This window comes from Natator depressus, chromosome 22, assembly GCF_965152275.1.
Source record: "Natator depressus isolate rNatDep1 chromosome 22, rNatDep2.hap1, whole genome shotgun sequence".
Lineage (NCBI taxonomy): Eukaryota > Metazoa > Chordata > Testudines > Cheloniidae > Natator > Natator depressus.
In genome coordinates, this window is record NC_134255.1 from 9,875,440 (window position 1) to 9,894,628 (window position 19,189).

A 19,189-nucleotide genomic window follows, 5' to 3' on the forward strand; every position below is an offset into this window, starting at 1 on the left:
TGCGTTCGTTTGTCTGGCTTGTTTTACGTTGCAGGTCCAAACTGTCCTGCCCGACTGGGCGCTCAGCAGGCACCTGAGGAAGGGAGAACGCAGCCTTTTTCCTCACCGTGCTACCTCCAAGGGCGTGGCGCAGCCGTGCTTCTTACTGGGGAAAGCTAACTGGCCCCCCTTTAAGCCATGTTAAGTGCACCCGGAGTCGTGCTGATGGGTGACTTCTATGGCTACTCCATTTCAGGGGGTGGGTTTTTTTCTCCTTTTACCAGGACCTAGAGCAAGCTCAGGAAGCGAACTTGGCTGTGAACACTAGCCCAGCACAAGGATTCAACCACAGCCCACATCATTCAGTCCTACAGGCGACAGTATTAAAAACTTGACATCAGGACTTGCGCTCTCCCTGCAGCCTGCTTTGCTGAATGTGGTATCCTTGCTCTTGAGAGATCTCTGTCTCTCTGCCCCACGGCAGGGTTTGCACCGAGGAGTGGAAGGAGCCTTGTGTGTCTCGGCACCGCTTGTCGTAAAGGGAATCAGCAAGGCAAGCTCTTTTTTTTTGGTCCTCTCTGAGGTAAAGAGGAGCTGCAAACCCTTCTCCAGCCCTGAAAAATCAAGTCGGTCTCACTGACTTTAAAAAAGCTTTATTTAAACACAAGCACGGTGCACCAAAATAACAGTGAATATATACACCTCCTTTTGGTCCGCTCGCAGAGTCTTCCCTGGGGCTGGGTTTAAGAATATAAATTTGGAAGGAAGGGTTCTGGCTGGACCGGGGGGCATTTTCCGCCTTGATGGGCCCCGTTGCTGCAGTCTGTCTAACTTGGTTTCTCTTCAAGGCTCAAGACGAATTCAAATTCCTCTGGGTGAAGGGGCAGGAAAAGGGAGTAAGAAGAGGAACACACTAGTGTCCTAAGCAAGGGTTTCTCCTTAGCAGGAATCTTGTCAAGACACCCCTAGTAGGGGGAAGGTTCTTACCGTCTGTCAGGGGTTGGACAGAGAGCCTCTGCCTGGTGAACAGTGTCATGTCCTTCAGCGGGCCTCCCGAAGCTCTGTGCGCCTGGTAGTGAGCCTTCAGCTCGGACAGGGGGATGAAGCGCTTAGTCATCCGCACAAATTGGACGTCCACCTGGTGAGTGGGGAGACATGGGCAATGAGGGAACACAGTTGCTAGAAATGGACAAGAACTATTGACGTTAGAGCAGTAGTTCTCCACCAGGGGTAGGCAGAGGTCTTCCGGGGGTACAGCAACTCATCTAGATATTTGCCTAGTTTTACAACAGGCAACATAAAATGCACTAGTGAAGTCAGTACAAACTAAAATGTCATACGCTGACTTGCGTATACTGCTCTCTATGCTATACACTGAACTGTAAGTACAATATTTATATTCCAGTTGATTTATTTTTTACTATGGTGAAAATGAGAGTCAGCAATTTCAGTCGATGTGCTGTGACACTTTTGTATTTTTGGGTCTGATTTTTGTAAGCAAGTAGTTAAGTGAGGTGAAACTTGAGGGTAGGAAAGACAAATTAGACTCCCGAAAGGGGTACAGTATTCTGGAAAGGTTGAGAGCCACTGCATCAGAGGAAGGAGTCCATATCCTTGTTGGGGGACAAGACGTTTATTAGGGACATAGGGCTGATGTCGAATACTGCCCTACAGTTGTGTTCTTGTGCTTTAAGAATAAACACTGCCTAGTGTAGACTCAGCTTGGGACTTAAAGGTGTGCAGAGTAATCTTCCATCCCCAGCCACTGAGCTTTGCACTACAGAGAGGCTAGAGGTTCTGTTTTCTGGCAGCAGGGTTTCCAAGTGAGGTGGTAAGAATTTTAGGGTATATGGATCTCCGCATCCTCCAGGATGGGGGGCCCAAGGTAGAGCAAAGGAGCAGGGAAACAACTGGAATCAATTCCCTCTCATGACAGAGGTGGTGTAGGTTCGAACAGGGGCTTTGATAGACCAGGGAGGCCATCCGATTCTCTCCCTTCCTCTGCCCACATCAGTAGTGTTCAGAACTGGCTGTGTGTGTAACTTAATACATTACCATGGACCACTTAGGGTTCTCCTTGGTACTGGAGGAATCGTAGTGAGGGTCCTTCTTGTCAAATTGAGTGTGGTCTGGGTAAGCCTCCTTCACAATCTAAAATTAAAAGGGAAGCAGAGCAGAGACTCATGAGTAAGACTTGAGTTGTTGACATCTCCTGACCCACCATAAATGAGAGGAAGGGCATATCAAAAGCAACACCTTTAGCACACTCTTCACTACTATGCTTTACAAATACTATCTAGGCACCCTCTGAGCTTGGTGAGGTATATGCAGTTTCCATATGGGTACACTGAGTCAGGGGTTTAAGGGACTTGCCTAAGGTTGCAGTCAGAACTGGGCACTGAAACAGGGCATCTGATGGAACGATCAGGGACTGGGGTTCCTGCACTCTGCCTATACCTCTCATGATCAGCCAGCTAAGTATTCCTAGCAGCATAAGATATGAGATGTCCATCAAAAGATCTTGATGAGGAGTAATGGGGCAATACTGCTGCAGAGTTGCCAGTTTCTCCCTGGATATGACCATAGGAGCTCCATTCTAAGGGGATGACATTCTTCTTTACGTTCTCTGCCCTAAGCCTTTTAAACAACAGACCAACAACGCGCCAGTGCACCACAGTGGAGGAGAGAGGGTGGGCAAGGGCCATGTCACTGGGATACCCATGTACTCTTAATCTTGTAGACCCACAGAGGTCAGATGCTTAAAGTCTAATCCGAAAGACCATCTTCATACACAACTGTGTGGAACCCCGTGGGGCAGATTCTATTTGGACACTCGTGTAAATCTGGCATAATTCCATTGCCTTGTCTGGAAACACTCCAGCATGAAACCAGTGAGATCGCATAAATTGGCTCTGTTTCTATTGGGAAAGGGTGAAGTGGGAGTCAGCTCTGTTGGTCTGTGAACCAGTGATTGTAGGCTCTTCACAACTAATGATTAGGCTACTCTTGCATTTCTCTGGGGTTGAGGTAGGAGCAGGGCTAATGTGCTGCTGTTTCCAATAGACCAGCAGTGAAATATTTCACTGTTGCAAGGATTAGAAAGAGGCTCTCACCTTGATAATTCCAGCAATCCCAGGCTCTTTGCAGTTACTGTGATAGAAAAATGCTTCTTGCCCAACTTTCATGTCTCTCATGAAATTCCGTGCCTGTCAGATGATTAGATAAGAGACCACTGAACTTTGTAATTAAGCCATGAGGAGGGCCTGCAGTGTCCCTTATAGGAAGGTTTCAAAAGGCTGTGCCCATTAGCTGCTTAATGAAACAAGAAGGAAGAATGGAAGTGCGGAGAACACTGGTGCTTCAGACCCGCTCATACAAACATTCCTACAACTCTCAAGATATTTTATTCTCTAAGTTCAAGTAAGAAAAACAAGTAAGACCCAGGGTCGTAGTAGCTATAATGTCTATTGGAATTCAGCAGCTCTGCCATCCTCATTCAGTAACTGCAGGAGTCTAAAGTTCCCGGTTACAGAACAAGCACCAAAGCTGGTTTTGTTTATAAAGAGACAAAATTGTGCTTAGATTTCCCACCGTACTAGTGTGCCGAAACAGAAAACTACATAGACAAGAAGCTGGAGTCATGTTAGCCGGGGCTTTGCGGGAAAAAACTGAAGAGGAAAGAAATGAGGGTTGATGTTTGCTTTGAACCTGCATATTTCTTTCTGAAACCAGACAGAAAAATCAGACTACTTTCCAGAGGACTGGCCTGCCTGAATATGTCTGGGGAGATTTTTTTTTTTTAAGCCATAGATAATTAGCCAAAGTGCAGAAAGTAGGAACAATTGGCTTAGTGTACGCAGGGGAAGAATTTGGACACAGGGTGAACAAGTCATCTATTTTGCCTGCAGTCTAGCATTTATAAAGAGCTAATTTTTGTTTTCTTGTTTTCAATAGTGATATTTCAATGATGCTGTATTTGCAATCCAGGCCTTCAATCACTGCTCCTTACCTGGTAATTCCTGACTCCATCCCAGCATGCTGTCTGATTGGGTTGAGCCTTTAAGTCTTCAATGCCGAACTGCCCAATCAAAGTAAAAACAGGAGGTTAGACTTGGATTGTCATTTGGATTTAATGCACAGAAGCCTTTCTTATTGTCTGTGTACACTGATGTGTTTCTAGGGCATCTCTCCTCATACTGTCTGGGTTACAAAGCTTTTGGTCCCTGCTTCGTTTAAAGTAAAGGAAGTTAAGCTGCAGAGGCAATGCTTTGGCAGTCCAAGGACCAGGTCTGAAATAGAAAGACTTCCTGCTGTCCCGGATTAAAAATCCTAGCAGGGTCAATTCAACCATTCGTGGTCACAAGGTATATACACTGAGTTCCACACACAGTGCCTGGTGTGGCTTTTTTACAGGATCTCTTTGGGCCTGGAAGAGAATGAAATCTGTGTGTGCGCACACCCAGAAAGAGAAGGATATTTGAGAAGAGGGTGACTCTTTATTGTGAAAGAAAGAAATAAGGTAATTTTGATATTAAACCTGAATCCTGTGACCCCAGAATCCATAAAGTTTAGACACTAGCCCTCTAGCTAGAAATAAAACAGCTTCCATTCCTCCTCATTCCTGAGCGCACATGCTGGGCTGGTGACAGTAAGGAAGATCCAGTGCTTACTTTCACATCCACTCCCTTCTCAAACCTGCTCTCCGGCTCTGATTTCATCAGCCAGTGGCTGTACGCTTGCTTGCTTCCCTGTGCACTAGGGCAGGCCGCCTTCTTGGTAGCCTTTCCTGTGCTGCTCCCCACGGGCTTTGAACTCCTCTCCTTAGCTGCAGGCATCATGAGTTCTTCCTCCTCCTGAATCTTACTTTTGGCGAATTTAGCAGCAGGCCTCTCTTTATCTTTAAAAAAACACAACATGAGTGGAGAAATCAGAACGCATTGTTTCCTAATTTGACAATTGCTGTAAACACCTGATTTATATCCCAGCAGGCTTGATACGGGACAACATTTGGCTAGAAAAGAAGTTTTGGTGGATCCCTGCCTCTAGCTTAGGCAGTTGACATCACTTAGAAAGATTTCCAGCACATCTGAAATGTGTTCCAAGATAAAAAAAACAGGAGTTTTTACTGTCGGTTGGACAGCTGTGGTCTAGCTATTGCCAAGGTTTTGCTCGTACTGTCATTTAAATAGACAAGCCACAGTGTATTAGCTTAATTCAGAAAACTAATGATGAGCAACAATGATGAGCCCTAATGATGAGCAACAACCAGACTACTTTGTACTAACAGATGAGAAACTAAGTGCAGGCAGCCAAACTCTGTGAATTAGCCCATAAGTGAACATACAAAAATTGTACATCACAGTGTACTTTATTTATAATCTCCTGTACTACAGCACCTAAAAGCCTCAGAGGTACAGGCCTCACTGTGCTAGATGCTAAGAGACAGTCCCTGCCTGAAAATGGTTAAAATCGTAAATAGCATACAGCCAAGAGAGCGGCTAACAGAGGCACAGAGAGAAAAAGTGACTTGCCCAAGTTCGCACAGCAAATCAGTAGCAGAGGTGGGAATACAATGTCCAGTGCCCTAACCACTAAGTCACATTGCCTCTAACACAGTTGGTTAGTTGTTTGATAATACTCCTCTGTTCTAGCAAGTAGTATAACAGTGCTACACAGTGCACAATCTAAGAATGCTTTACAAATATTAACAAATTAAATCTCCCAACAGCGTTGCACTGTAAGGAAACATCACTATCCCTTATTATAGAGAGGGGAAAACTCCTGTCAGGTCCATATGGGTCCCCCAGACCATCTGTAGGAGAGAGACATACAATCTGCAAAATCCTTGCCTATGAAAAGGTGGGCAGCTTACAGGCAAGTACAGAGAGTATTTGTCCATGTTTTCACTATAAACTGGAACCCACACCCAAATATGACAACCCAACAGCCAAAAAGCTACAGCTGTTGAGCGGGGTAAGACTTCTGCACAGACCTGCCAATGTTGCTCTGCTTCTCTTTTTGCCTTGCGGAGACATCTCTGGCTTCCTTGAACTAGTTTTTCTGCAAGTAGAAGCACCTGTGGGGGGGCACTTGCTGTTACCACTTATTCAAGCAAAAAGAGAAAGAAACCATTCAATTCATTTAAAGAGTTTAAAGAAGTAAAAATTGGCTATTGTGTTAGTATTTTGCTGTGATATATATATATATCTATATATCTATATATCAGGGATGAAGACTCTCCAATCAGCTGCTCTTCCACTGCTAAACGGGAAATTTGTACATATTTTGGCCTTTCTGACAATAATCTGGGACCCTTTTGAGGATGGGTTTTTTTAGGAGGGGGGGAGACTGACAAATGTCCCCTTTGTCCCCGTCCACCTTCCCCTCCCTCGCACCCCTGCAGCAGACGGGGCGCCAGCTATGCTGCTGCAGAAAGGGTATAAACATTCCCCCTTCTAGGTGCAAGCCGCGGTGTCCTATCCTGGGAGCACTAGATGGTTTATGGGACAGAGCCTTGCAGCTTTAGGTGGCAAGTTTGAATCCTCCAATGGTAGGTGTTGGACCAACCTGATGTCTGCTTAGTGAGCTAATGGGCAACTTTGCTGGTAACCACAGCAGAACAGTCATTGCTCCCCAGGCTTCCTCCCACTACCCCACCAAATCGCCATGCCCAGGGCTCACCCCACCCCCCCTTCCCCTATGCCCAGGGTTTGCTCCCTCCCCTCCCCTCCCCCCATGCCCAGCGCTTGTTTCTCCTCCCCCCCCCCATGCCCATGCCTTGCTCCCTCCCCTCCCCTCCCCATGCCCAGCGCTTGTTTCTCCTCCCCCCCCCCATGCCCATGCCTTGCTCCCTCTCCATCCCCTCCCCATGTCCAGGGCTTGCTCCCTCCCCTGCCCTCGCCCCCCCCCCCATGCCCAGCGCTTGTTTCTCCTCCCCCCCCCCCCCCCCATGCCCTGGGCTTGCTCCCGCTCCCCATGCCCCGCTCCCCGCTCTAGCCACCCGCTCCACCGTCGCCAGGCCTCCCCTCACCAGCTGCGGGGGCAGCAGCCCCTCTCTCTGCGGAGGGAGGGATGCTCCTCCTGGCTGCACAGCGGGTGGGGGTGGAGGGGTGGGCCCCGCCTGCTGAAGGTCGGCGGGCAATAAAAGTTATGCAAACGTGCAATGCCTTTAAGACCTGCCCCCTGCCCAGCGGCCAATGCGAGAGCCTCAATCCCGCAATGGTGGGGGGAAGGGGGACTACAGCTCCCACAATTCCTCAGCCTCCCCGCGCGGTGCTTTCTGGGCGTTGTAGTCCCGCGCCCCGTTCTGAGCCGGGGATCCTTTGCGGGCTGCCCTCCTCGGCGGACTACGACTCCCGCGGTGCGGCGCAGGGCAGGCGCCCCGGCACAGGACCGCTGCGGGCATGGCTTGGAGAGGCTGCAGCAGGTTAGGGGCCCAGCTGTGGAGGAGCCCCGGCTGGCTTCAGGGGTTGGGGCGCAGGAGGATCGTCTCCTGCATTGACCGTAAGGTTCAGGGCAGAGGGGCCGAGCTCTCCCCAGTGCGCGGGGCCAGGCGGGGCGGGGGCAGGATGTGGGAGCAGGGGCACCCAGAGGCGATGGGGATGGGCGCATCTGACATAGAAGGGAGGTGGTGAAGGGTCTGGGGCTCATAAAACCAGCGCTGCGACTGAGCCGCCTTCCTCTGTCCATTCGGGAACAGCAGGCGTTGCTGAGTGTGGTCCAAAGCGGGTAATGCATTTAAGAAAGGGCACACTTAGGCTGTACGTCAGGAAAAGCTTCCGGCCAGTGAGATCTTTCCAGCTGGAGAATGGTTTCACTGGGGAAGTGGTGAAAGTCCCATGTGTTGGTGCTGTTCAAACAACTTGCACAGCGCCTTGACACATTGTAGGGCCTGCATCAAAGACGAATTTCAAATCTAATTGTAGGTGGGGGTTAGACTAGATGATCTTTGCAGTCCCTTCTAACCCTATGATTCTAAGAAATGGGAATTTCATGAAGTAGAACATAATTATGCACATTAGCCTTTAGCCAAGGCACGAGGATTCCTGTCTACGTTTACAAGAAGTGCTATAGGATTTCTAAATGTGGACTATAAAAGGGGGAATATATTTTGCTTATACCCTTTACAGATTCTTTATGATGTGTGAGGATGGTCTAAAGTTTATTTTAATTTTTTTCTGCTTGTATTTTATCTTATAAAGATTAGAGTGTAAGCTCTTCAGGGCACAGACTCTTTCTGCGTGTTTGTACAGCACCCAGCACAGCGGGGGGGGGAGGGTCTCTGAATGTGGTTACAATAGAATATTTTAAAATGAGGAATATCAATTCTTGTCTTCCCAATTTTTGCTAGAGGATCCTCTGAAGGACCTGGGGAGTTAATAGTTCCATTGCAGGACTTTGAAACCTGGGCTGTAGCTTTCCTAGCTGTAACTGAGTGGGAAGGGGGAATGGGTCTGACTCTATTTGAAATTCTTTGGGTTTGCTTTGCTTGATTGAGTTTTGTTTAACTCTGACAAAAACAAAGAGCTTTATCCTGTGTGTGACTCCATATTGCCTTCTCCCCAGGGATGTACTTATGTCACAGTTACACCAGTACAGGATCTAAGGTCACAGGCTTGCATATGTGTGACTTTCCCTAGTAAATTACTGGTGTAAATTGCAATGATGAAGCACATCTATGCTTAGGGCTCATACTAGTGTAACTATATGGGTTCATCCCCCCTACCTCTCCTTTGCAGACAAGGTTTTTACATGGAAGCTGGAGTTGGTTGCAGTAAGTTTTGCCCTGTTGTGAAGCCTCAACCCAGCTCTCCAGTGAGTTTTCCAGAAAAGCAAAGAAATCATAAAGTGATCATTCTAATGGAGAGGGAGAGGAAATACCCAGGCAAACAACAACAACAACAAAAACAACCCTGTAGAATATCAAGGCTACCTTTATGCATAAAAAAAACCAATAAAGCCCTCCCCCCGCCATTTTAGTTGTGTTTTGCAGTTCATGTTCAGTGACCACAAGAGATCAGGACCTTGGTTTTGTTTCACCAGAAGGCAGCCCCTCTGCTAGACCACTGCCTCCTCGCAGCATGCAGAGGCATTCATTCTGCACTGATTCATTGGGAGGCACGGCCGATGCTTGTAATGCCACAGTGGGTCAGTGTAGATAAAAGGGCTAAGTGATATTGGACTGTGAACAATAATTACTACAATGTTTCAAATTGGTCTTGGGTATTAAAGAAGTGAGGAGGTTTGCAGCCTCCTTCCCCATCCTCTGAAAGCATCCACTCTTCTTCCAGCATCCACAGGCCTGACCGAGGAGCAGAAGGAGTTCCAAAAGGTTGCCTTTGACTTTGCTGCCAAGGAGATGGCCCCTCACATGGCAGAATGGGATGAAAAGGTGAGAGCACAGGCCAGCTGCCAGCCCACAAAAGGGATACTTCACCCAACACCCTCTACTCCCTCAGGAGCTCCTCTTGCCTGCATTAAAGGGCTAGTCATTTCTTTTCTTCTCTTTTTTTCCCCGCAGCATCCCCATTGCCCCAGCCCTGCAGGTAGTGGTGTCCTCAGTAGCTCCTCCCTGCTTGTTCAGTGCTGTGATTGTGACAGTGGAAAGATTTCCTTTAGGGATGCTGATGCGGTGGCACCCTGCTGCCATCAGTGACCCCAGCAGGCAGGAGGGAGAAGTCAGAAAACCTGCCCTTGCTCCCTGATCTATCTAGCTGCCTAACTGCCCACTTAAACTTTGTGGAAGTTCAGAACTGGACTTCATGGCTCATCTTCACTTGAAGCTGGTGTTGCTCTTGATCTCTTGCAATGTCTTTTTAACTTGTGTGCCTCCGATAGGAAATATTCCCCGTGGAGACAGTGCGGAAGGCGGCCCAGCTGGGGTTCGGCGGGATCTATGTGAAACCAGATGTAGGTGGCTCGGGACTGTCACGGCTTGATACTTCCGTCATCTTTGAGGCTTTGTCGACAGGATGTACCAGCACCACTGCCTACTTGAGCATCCATAAGTGAGTGGGGGACAACTGGCTAAGCATCTGTGGTCAGTCTGGCTGAATAACACTCTTACTATGAACACTGGGGCTCTGAATCCTGTCATCTTTCAGCTTTCGGGGGTGCCATTCATTACAGAATCATTGAAACGTGGGGCTAGAATGGACCTCAAGAGGTCATCAAGTCCAGCTCCCTGTGCTGGGGCAGGATCAAGGAAACCTAGTCCATCCCTGACAGGTGTTTATTTAACCTGTTCTTAAAAACCTCCAATGATGGGGATTCCATGACCTCCTTTGGAAACCTATTCCAAAGCTTAACTACCCTTACGGTTGGAATTTTTTCCTAATATCTAACCTAAGTCTCCCTTGCTACAGAATAGGCCCAGACTTCTTGACCTACCTTCAGTGGATATGGAGAACAATTAATCACAGTCCTCTTTGTAACAGCCCTTAACATATTTAAAAACTCCTATCAGCTTCCCCCTCAGCCTTCTTTTCTCAAGACTAAACTTGCCCAGATTTTTTAGCCTTTACTCATAGATCAGATTTTCTAAACCTTTTATCATTTTTTTGCTCTCCTCTGGATTCTTTCCAATTTGTCCACATCTTTCCTAAAGTGTGGCACCAGAACTGGACACAGTACTCCAGCTCAAGCCTCACCAGTGTTGAACAGTTACTTCCCATGTCCTACATACAGTATTCCTGTTAATATAGCCCAGAATGATATTATTAGCCCTTCTTGCAAACTGTATCACATGGTTACTCATATTCGATTTGTGATCCACTATAACCCCCAGATCCTTTTCAGCAGTACTACCAACGAGGCAGTTAGTCCTCATTTTGTAATTGTGAATTTGATTTTTCCTTCCTACGTGTAGTACTTTTCACTTGTCTGTATTGAATTTCATCGTGTAAGGATGTAATGTAGGGACCATTAGTGGGCATATGGGGCATGGCTGGTTACTCTTAGCAATCAGGCTGCAGTCCCTCGGACACTGGAAGGAATCATTCCTATTCACAAGGAAATAATTTTAGCCTAGTGATTTGAGCAGAGGGCTGGAGCTGGGAACTTTTGGGTTCTGTTCCTAGCTCTGTCATTGACTTACTATATAGCCGTGGGCAAATCCCTTAAATGCTCAGTGCCTTGGTTACCCCAGCTCTAACCTGATTTATTTAGTGTGGCAATATCCCAGTCAAGATCAGGGTCCCATTGCACTAGACGATGTACCGATACATAGTAAGAGTCAGCCTTTTCCTTGTAGGGCACGGAAATAATATTTACACCTTCCTCTCGGTAGTATTATTGTAACAATTTTGAAGAACTCTAAATGCTTTAGAAAGGAAAATGAATTGTAAACTCTTCGGAGCAAAGATCATTTTTTGTTTCATTTGTATAGTGCCTCGCACAGTGGAGTTCTGGTCCATGACTGGGACTCCTAGGCACTACTGCAATATTAATACTAATATAATTATCTCCAGACCCTTTTTACAGATGCTAAGGCACACAGAGGCAGTGACTTGTCCAAGGTCTCACACTGAGTCAGTGGCAGAGTAGAGAATAGAATGCAGCTCTCCTGACTCTCAGCCCTGTACGCTGATTCCAAGAAGCTTTATGAAGTTTAAGACCCTGAGCCAGTCCCTGTGGCATGTAGTTGCTTTGTTCAGTTTCAGGGGGGGACAGCATCTGTCTCCTAGGCTAGGTTAGATTAGCGCTGGAAGAGGCTGAAAACCTCCAAACCAGTGGCATGAGCATTCTGTGATCATCCTTCTTCCTAGACCTGTGCTTGTATGCATGCATTATAACCCCATCCCTTCTCTCCTGGTGCAGCATGTGTGCTTGGATGATTGACACCTTTGGAAACGAGGAACAGAGACACAAGTTTTGCCCATCCCTCTGTAGCATGGAGAAGTTAGCCTCTTACTGCCTGACCGAGCCGGGTGAGCTTCATGTACAAATAATTCCATCCCCTTCCGGTCCTGAGTCCCAGCAATGTTGTAACAGTCACTCTCATTCTCAAATGTTCCAAGGAACTGGAAGTGAAACTCCATCTCCTGTTGCTCTGAGCTATCCAGACCTCCATGTGGCTTGTGCTTTAGGGTATCAGTGTAGCAAGGGCAGGTACCTCAATGGGGCACATCTCATGATGCTGACAGTCTTCTCCCTTTAGCATTCAGCAGTGGTGGGAAGGACTGGGAGAAGTGCTGTGATTCACTGAGAGAAGTGAGGAGCTGAAGGTACAAAAGGGTGCCTTGGTCGGGTGTGGCGGGATACACACGGATTTGCAGAATATGCAACAAAACTCGACCCACTTTGACTGACCTGCAGCTCTTGTTTTCAAGGCTGGTTAAACAAAATGGATAAATACTGTGGTAAGAGGGTGAATCTCTGTCCAGGGCACTTTAATAAATACATGCAGATCTGATATCTCTAGTTTAAAGCCATGGGCAGTCAGGATCCCACATGAGCTGGAAGAGACCTGTTCCTCAGCCCATGATGATGTGGTTGACCGTCCTGCTCTGGATTGCTTGGCTCTAGAGGATAAATATAGCTCAGGGGCAAAGGGGTACAGCCCCCATTGAGGTTAGTAGGAGTTATACTCTCTGGTTCCAGGGATGCATTTGGCCCTGAGTCTGACTCCTCATCAAACCAAGTAAACACACAATCTCTGGAGGAGAGAGGCAGCCTTGCCATCTCATTGGCTCCTTTCCTTCCCCACTAACAGGAAGTGGAAGTGATGCAGCTTCCCTGATAACCTCAGCCAAGAGGAAAGGCGACACCTACGTCCTTAATGGTTCCAAGGTACCAGCTTTTCTCACCTTAAAACCCCCTGAGCACCCTGCATGTGTGAGAGGGTCATTGCCATATCTCTCTGTCTCCCCCACTCACCCTCTCATCTCTGCCTCTTCCTCTTGGCTTGTGGAACTGGAAATATCCCATTATTTCACATCATCTCCAGTTGCTTCTCCCAGGGCAGGATCGTTCCCCGCAGTGTATTCTCTAGGGCTTTGTTCAGTTCTGTTCTTACATGTCCCTTGGTGCTGAGACACTGTTCCCAGCCCAGTAAAACACACTGTTGGGAAGCCCTGCCTGATGCTGAACTTCTTCCCGCTACTCCTAGCTCTGCCCCCTCAGAGCATCCTGAATGACTCCTCTCCCTGGAATTTCTGCACCCTAACGACCAGTAATTGGGGGTGGTTATCCTGCCTCCTTCTGTCCCTCCAACCCCAATTTGCCAGGCTACACCTGTTCAGCTTGTGATTTCACCCCATAACCAATCCCTCCAGCCCCCCCTTGCTTCTCTGTCTCCTTGTCTCTCCTCCCCTCTGCCCTCCCCCAGCTCTCCGATCCCTTCGCCCTCCTCTCGGCTTCTCTCTGCCTTTGGATCACCACACAAGACACCTAACTCCCTTTCAGCACATGATGTCCAGTGGAAATTCTTTCCTGCTTCCCAGGCTCTGGGTGTGGGCTCCCTGTGTGCTAATTCTGTCTCATTTCCTGTGCCCCTTGCCAGGCCTTCATCAGTGGCGGTGGCGACACAGATGTGTACGTGGTCATGTGTCGCACAGGAGGGTCTGGCCCCAAGGGCATCTCCTGCCTGGTGCTGGAGAAAGGAACTCCAGGGCTCAGCTTTGGCAAAAAAGAGAGGAAGGTGAGAGACCCACACATCATCAAGGTTGTTGTGGGTGGAACACGACAGAGGCAGGGCCAAACTGGAGTAGAACACTGGCGATCCCATGTCTGATCAGATAGCAGGCCTATCCAGCCCTGTACTGGGTGAGACAGCTGGACCATTCTAGTCTGCTATCCTGCTTCCTCACTGCACCATAGCCCCAGATAATCCAGTGTCCTGACTCGGGGCAGTATTGAGGTGCACAGTGTGGGGAAACCTTGCCCTGCCACTGCTCATGCTGTATCTGCTGTGTGGATAGGCGGAGGGCTTTAATCTCCAGGTCCGTCAAGCCAGCACCAGATGCAGATTCACTGGATCTGCACTTTTCCTGTAGGCATTTGCATTTCAATTTCTAGTGGATGGAGTTGCTCGTGAAGTTTAAGGGCTCCTCAAACCAATCGGGGTTATGTATGGTGCGGACAGCCCCTGTGTAAGCTTCACATGCACCTGACCCTCAACCCTCACCAGCAACTTTGCTGAAGCTCACTCCTGACCCCTTGGCTAAGCTAGTAATGGGGTCTCTCCTGAGCAGAGACTCCCAGACTGCATGGTGCTTTGCATGTGGACTACAGAGCTTTGGAGATCACTAAACTCGTGATCCAGGTGTCAGGAGGTACAAATCCAGCGAACTAAAACTGAGCCACCTAAACTGTCCTGAAAGTTACTGTCAAAATCCACCTGAAAGGGGCAGTGCATGTGTAAACCTTCAGTTCAGAAAGGCTGGAGGAGTATCTGAATAGACACCTCTTCACTGCAGAATCTGAGGGAAACCACACTCTGTGTCACAGAGTCTGCGTTACAGAGGTGCTCTCCTTCACAAGCCTGGCAGTGGAGGGGGGGAGAGAAGTGATAGACCTGTTATTTCTCCAGCGGAGAGCTGGATGTGCCCAGCCCTCCAGACAGTCTGTGAGATACTCCTGTCTTTCCCAGGTGGGCTGGAACTCCCAGCCGACTCGGGCCGTGATCTTCGAGGACTGTGCTGTTCCTGTGGCCAACCGGCTTGGCGCAGAGGGGCAGGGCTTCGGCATCGCCATGAAGGGCCTGAATGGAGGGAGGATCAATATTGGTAAGCCTGGCAGCTAAGAGCAAGGGGAAGGGAAGGGGCTGTGGTCTCCTCACTGTTAGTCTAGTGTGGTGGCTGTCATGTAATATTCACTCTGTGCCCTTGGCTTCCCCCGCCAGCTTCTTGTTCTCTAGGAGCTGCTCATGCCTCTGTCCTTCTGACCCAGGACCATCTCACCATCCGCAAGCAGTTTGGGGAACCCTTGGCCAGTAACCAGGTGACTTTTCTTTCGACAAGCTCTGCTCTTCCTCCACTGCAACCCTCTGGCTATTGCATAAACAAGCAGCCAGAGCTCACACATCCTGCCTTACACGCGTTCTTCTGGGAGAAGCTGGGACTGCAGTAGCTTGTCCCAGTGCTAATGTACTCGCACCCTCTTTTATAGCATCTCCTGTTGGGAGAGGTTTGGGTGGCAGTAGGTGATGGGGGTTTTCTCTCCTCATGCAGGAAATAGTTCATGATAATTATTTGTTGGCCTTATGATAGAAGAGAGACAGACGCTTGGAAGGAGCTGGAGAAAAATATAGAGGCTGAGAGAGAGAAACTGGGGAGTTGGGGGAGCCAGGGGCCCTGGCACAGAGAATCAGAGAGGCCTGAGCTTCATGTGAAGGGAAGTCCTTTCTAGAAAGTTTCCCTAAAGAGGAAATACAAAGATGGGGGCCCTGCCTGAGCGGGATGGGGGTGGTGGGGGCAGCACGGGGGAGCACCTGAGGGGACTGAGGGATGTTTGGGGGACAGTGCCTGAGGGGGGGAAAAGGGTGGGGTGTGGGATTCAGAACAGGGCCCCAGTTGAGGGGGCAGGAGGTGGTACTAGGGCAAGGCCGCACCTGAGGAGGATGGGTAGGGGGCGGTGTTTCAGGGCAAGGACCCACTGAGCCTCTGGCTTAACCTGGCCCCTCATGTGCTGTCTATTTCCTTCCCGGCAGTACCTCCGGTTCAGACTGGCTGAGATGGCAACGCGCCTGGTGGCGGCAAGGCTCATGGTACGAAATGCGGCGCAGGCGCTGCAGGAGGAGCGGGAGGACGCCATCGCCCTGTGCGCCATGGCCAAACTCTTTGCCACTGATGAGTGCTTCACAGTAGGTTTTCCAAGTCTCTGCCAGGGGGTGTCGTAATCAGAGACGTTCAGAGTCTCCTTGTAGTGGCTGATGCTGCTTGGGATTTCAGGAAGTCTCTTCCGTCTGCAGGGTTCCAGCCCTGAACACGTTTGGTGGGCCATAAACCTAGTCTTGGGGCCCCTTTCGTGGTCCAGAATCCTGGCCTGTGTGTAGGCAGAGATTTCAGCCCCTCTGCAGGGCACGATCCTTCTCCCTGGGTATTCTTCATATGCTATAATGCCTTCTGCTGCTTCTAGGAGCCTGGGGGCTCAGGCAGACTTGTGAGTAGAGCATTACCAGGGTGTCCATTACTTGGTCTTAATTCCTGGTTAGCATGTGTCATTGGGAGCGAGGGGGGTACTCTAGTGCAATTACAGAATACCATTTAATTAAAAGAAAAACTTCTGAGCTATGAATTGTCTTGGATTAGTTATATTTTGGAATTACCGCTACATCCTGTCGTTAGCTCCCTGGATGTATACTGCCAGTGTGGTGTATCTCACACACAGGATTAATTATAGTTAGGCTTGGTACCATCTTTAAATAGAGGGCTTTTATCCTGGAATTATCCTAGCTGGCCACTAGATGGTGGTCTTGCATTTTAATTTTGGACCTAGACTCAGTTAGAAATGCAGCAGAAACCGCTTTGGTTGAGGGGAATTAAAATGCTTGTGCACTGCAGCATTCCTTTTAAGATGATACCATTGGTTTTAAATGGCACCGTCTGGGAAATATGGCAACAAGCACCATGGCATATAGTGGTTAGAGCAGAAGAGACTGGAATTTAGGACTCCTGGGTTCCGTTTCTGCTTGGGAATGTGGTTTGGTGGTTAGAGCACAGACTTAGTCCAGATTCCTGGGCTCTAGTCCTAGCTCTGCCACTGACTTGCTGTGTGACGCTGGGCAAGTCACTTCATCACTCTGTGCCTGACCCACCAACGTTCTCTTCTCCTCAGATCTGCAACCAGGCCCTACAGATGCATGGGGGCTATGGCTACCTGAAGGACTATGCTGTGCAGCAGTTCATGAGAGACATCAGAGTCCACCAGATCTTGGAAGGTAACCTGGGATATTGCCAACAAAACTGACAACTGGCGGTGGCCTTGGCCGTATGTTCCAGTGGAGAACAGGGACTTGGATTATAGTTGCAAATTCCACTTCTTTCATTTTGTGCTTTAGGTCTCTCATCTGACAACAAAACCCATACGGGGATCTGAGTTCATTGGGCTATAGCAGATTTGTGTAGCCCTGTAAGTATTTCCAACCCAGTAGAAGACAGAAGAGACTCCATGTGCAGGATTGCTCCCTGCAGTCTATTTTTTAGTGTCTTGTCCACTCTTGCTCCACATGACTCAGTTGAAGGAGCTCGCACCACCTCCCTGGGAAAATTATTGATAGTTTAATGGGTCTCACCAGAGGAAAAGGTCTCCTGATGTTCACACTAAAGGTGTCTTTGTTTAATTTCATCCTGTTACTCCTATTAACACCCATTGTTGAACCCTGAACAATTCCTCTTGCTTTGCGTGCTGTTCCACCTTCGGATCCTTGTAGAGAGAACTGTGGTAATATCCCCCTTAGCAGAGCCAAGATTTTTATTTTTAATCTACCCTCTTAATCGTTATTACTGCTATTCTTCGAACTCCATTCACCTAGAATTAGACTATCGGGAAGGGGTGTGGTCCTGGCCATCCCCTGCTATGCTCCTTTCTACTCTCTGATATGATGCATATGAAGCAGTAGGTAAAGCAGAGAGACTGGCCTTCAGTAGGGGCCAAGTTCTGCTAGGTGCTCCGTGCACTAAAATCCTTTTAATATCAATGGGAGCAAGGAGCGCTCAGTGCCCCCTTAATGAGCTGTCTTTTTCCAGGCATCTATGTCGTACCTTCTCATCTACACCCACTAATACCCAGAACTCCTTTCATGCTTGAAAGGAATCTCTTCTGTAGAGTAGGCTACAGATCCCACCAGGTTTTGCCCTGATCACAGGCTGGATGGAGACACGGAATAACTGCTCTGCTGATTGCATACTGCTCTGTTGTGGGTTTAACAGAGCAGGTTTTTTGCATTTGTCTTCAATGGAAGCAGGATTGGGCCTTCACTTAACTGATGAGTGTCTCTGTCTCTGTGTTTTTTTGTCCTGCTGCAGGTACCAACGAGGTGATGAGGATGATTGTGGCCAGGAATCTGTTACAGGAGTGAAACCAGGAGTGGATCTCTAGTCTTAATGCACACCACTTGCTAGCTAGAACATTGTCTATTGCTCCTGTTTCCATAGACTCCTTCCCTGGGAGTGGGAATGTACCAGTGGAAACTCTCTTGACTTTTTCTGATCCCAAGCACAGCTGTATGCAGCCCATGTGGGGTCCCAGCTGTATGCGGTGCCTGGCAGAGCTGCTGGTACTAGTCTGGTATCAAGGACGCCAAAGATAAAAATCAGACATGAATGAAAGCCTTTGTCCCTGTGTCCTGACCATGGGCCATTGCTGCTGCCCTGCCCCTCCTCGGACAGAAACATTAGACCTGTGGGGTCATCCAGTCCACTTTTGTGCCAGGACAGGATCAAAACAGAGGGAATCCAGTCAGCCCCTCTCCTTCCCTGGGGCATTTCTAAGGCAGATGTGGAGGCATAACCTACTGATTAATTTCAGGCAGGATTGTGCATGTGTGCTCTCTTATGGATAAGGCAACTCCTTTGAATCACAGGGAGAATCTGTTGCCTTGTTTAAACCCTTGTCTTTCCCAGGTGCTGCGCTGCAGCATTGGGGCAAGTCATCCATAAAGAGTGTGTCTCCGTGAGTTGTTACACAGTGCAGTAAGCATTTTAAACCCATTGAAGGGAATGGGGCGTGCCTGGTGCTAATCGGGAAGCATCACTGCTTCTCATTTTCTAGAGTTCTCTTACCTAGTGCAACTGGCTCTTGATCTACCCCATCCCAGTTAATGCTTTCATTAACATTATGAATCCTGGGTAATGGGATCAGGGGGATAGATGAGAGAATCTTGCACAAGAAAACCTGGGCTCCTTATTCTCAAATTAATTCTACCCAGAAACGTACAATACGAGCAGAGTCAGAGCTTTGATCAGGTTTACTTTTCCCGCCCCCTCAGTGTCGGAATCAATAAAGCTATGACAGTAAAATCACTAGGGGGTTTCATCAGTTCTGGTAATTCACTCTTTCTGCAACATTCTAGTTCTTTAATTTGAACATATTCCCTTTAGTTGATAGCATTTTTTTTTTAAATCAGCTTGTTTAATGGAAAATCCTAATTACTAATAACTTGCATATCTTTAGTCCCTTAAAGTGCTTTACCAACTAACATCCCTTTCCGGTGGGTAAGTGTTGACATACTCATTTGACAGATGGGGAAATTGAGGTGGAGAGAGGGGAA

At 48.4% G+C, this 19,189-nt stretch overlaps 2 protein-coding genes and 1 long non-coding RNA gene across 5 annotated transcripts; 2 read left to right on the forward strand and 1 right to left on the reverse strand.

The window, feature by feature from the left end:
* Positions 1 to 686: 686 nt before the first annotated feature.
* On the reverse strand, positions 687 to 7,103 carry THYN1 (thymocyte nuclear protein 1). Its single transcript, XM_074936594.1, has 8 exons — positions 7,010 to 7,103; positions 5,972 to 6,055; positions 4,650 to 4,876; positions 3,989 to 4,057; positions 3,093 to 3,185; positions 2,035 to 2,130; positions 967 to 1,117; positions 687 to 850 (listed from the first exon to the last, which is right to left on the reverse strand). Exons 2-8 carry the CDS (start codon positions 6,012 to 6,014, stop codon positions 807 to 809), a joined length of 723 nt encoding a protein of 240 aa, XP_074792695.1. The 5' UTR covers positions 6,015 to 6,055; positions 7,010 to 7,103; the 3' UTR covers positions 687 to 806.
* LOC141975903 (uncharacterized) lies at positions 3,987 to 4,992 on the forward strand. The gene is made up of 3 exons (XR_012636018.1): positions 3,987 to 4,083; positions 4,393 to 4,498; positions 4,965 to 4,992. It is a non-coding gene; the product is annotated as an uncharacterized LOC141975903 (long non-coding RNA).
* Positions 7,104 to 7,323: 220 nt separating the features above from the next.
* Positions 7,324 to 18,926, forward strand: ACAD8 (acyl-CoA dehydrogenase family member 8). 3 transcript variants are annotated; one of them, XM_074936901.1, is made up of 11 exons: positions 7,324 to 7,482; positions 9,270 to 9,370; positions 9,817 to 9,986; positions 11,797 to 11,906; positions 12,692 to 12,768; positions 13,481 to 13,618; positions 14,570 to 14,705; positions 14,822 to 14,919; positions 15,629 to 15,781; positions 16,756 to 16,858; positions 17,946 to 18,926. In XM_074936901.1, the coding sequence occupies exons 1-11, from the start codon at positions 7,383 to 7,385 to the stop codon at positions 17,996 to 17,998; spliced, it is 1,239 nt and encodes a 412-aa protein (XP_074793002.1). In that variant the 5' UTR covers positions 7,324 to 7,382; the 3' UTR covers positions 17,999 to 18,926. The 3 variants fall into 3 exon arrangements, with proteins under 3 accessions (XP_074793002.1, XP_074793003.1, XP_074793004.1); XM_074936902.1 differs by having other exon boundaries at positions 7,360 to 7,405; XM_074936903.1 differs by lacking the exons at positions 7,324 to 7,482; positions 9,817 to 9,986 and having other exon boundaries at positions 9,348 to 9,370.
* Positions 18,927 to 19,189: the final 263 nt, after the last annotated feature.

Coding starts and splice junctions, on each gene's coding strand:
- THYN1 (XM_074936594.1), bottom strand. CDS start 6,014: ATGTCTCCGCAAGGCAAAAAGAGAAGCAGAGCAACATTGGCAG. Junction 3,186..3,988: donor ATGGAGTCAGGAATTACCAG/GTAAGGAGCAGT, acceptor ATCATCTGACAG/GCACGGAATTTCATGAGAGA. Junction 851..966: donor TGTCCAACCCCTGACAGACG/GTAAGAACCTTC, acceptor CCCTTCACCCAG/AGGAATTTGAATTCGTCTTG.
- ACAD8 (XM_074936901.1), top strand. CDS start 7,383: ATGGCTTGGAGAGGCTGCAGCAGGTTAGGGGCCCAGCTGTGGAGGAGC. Junction 9,371..9,816: donor TGGCAGAATGGGATGAAAAG/GTGAGAGCACAG, acceptor TGCCTCCGATAG/GAAATATTCCCCGTGGAGAC. Junction 14,920..15,628: donor AACCCTTGGCCAGTAACCAG/GTGACTTTTCTT, acceptor CCTTCCCGGCAG/TACCTCCGGTTCAGACTGGC.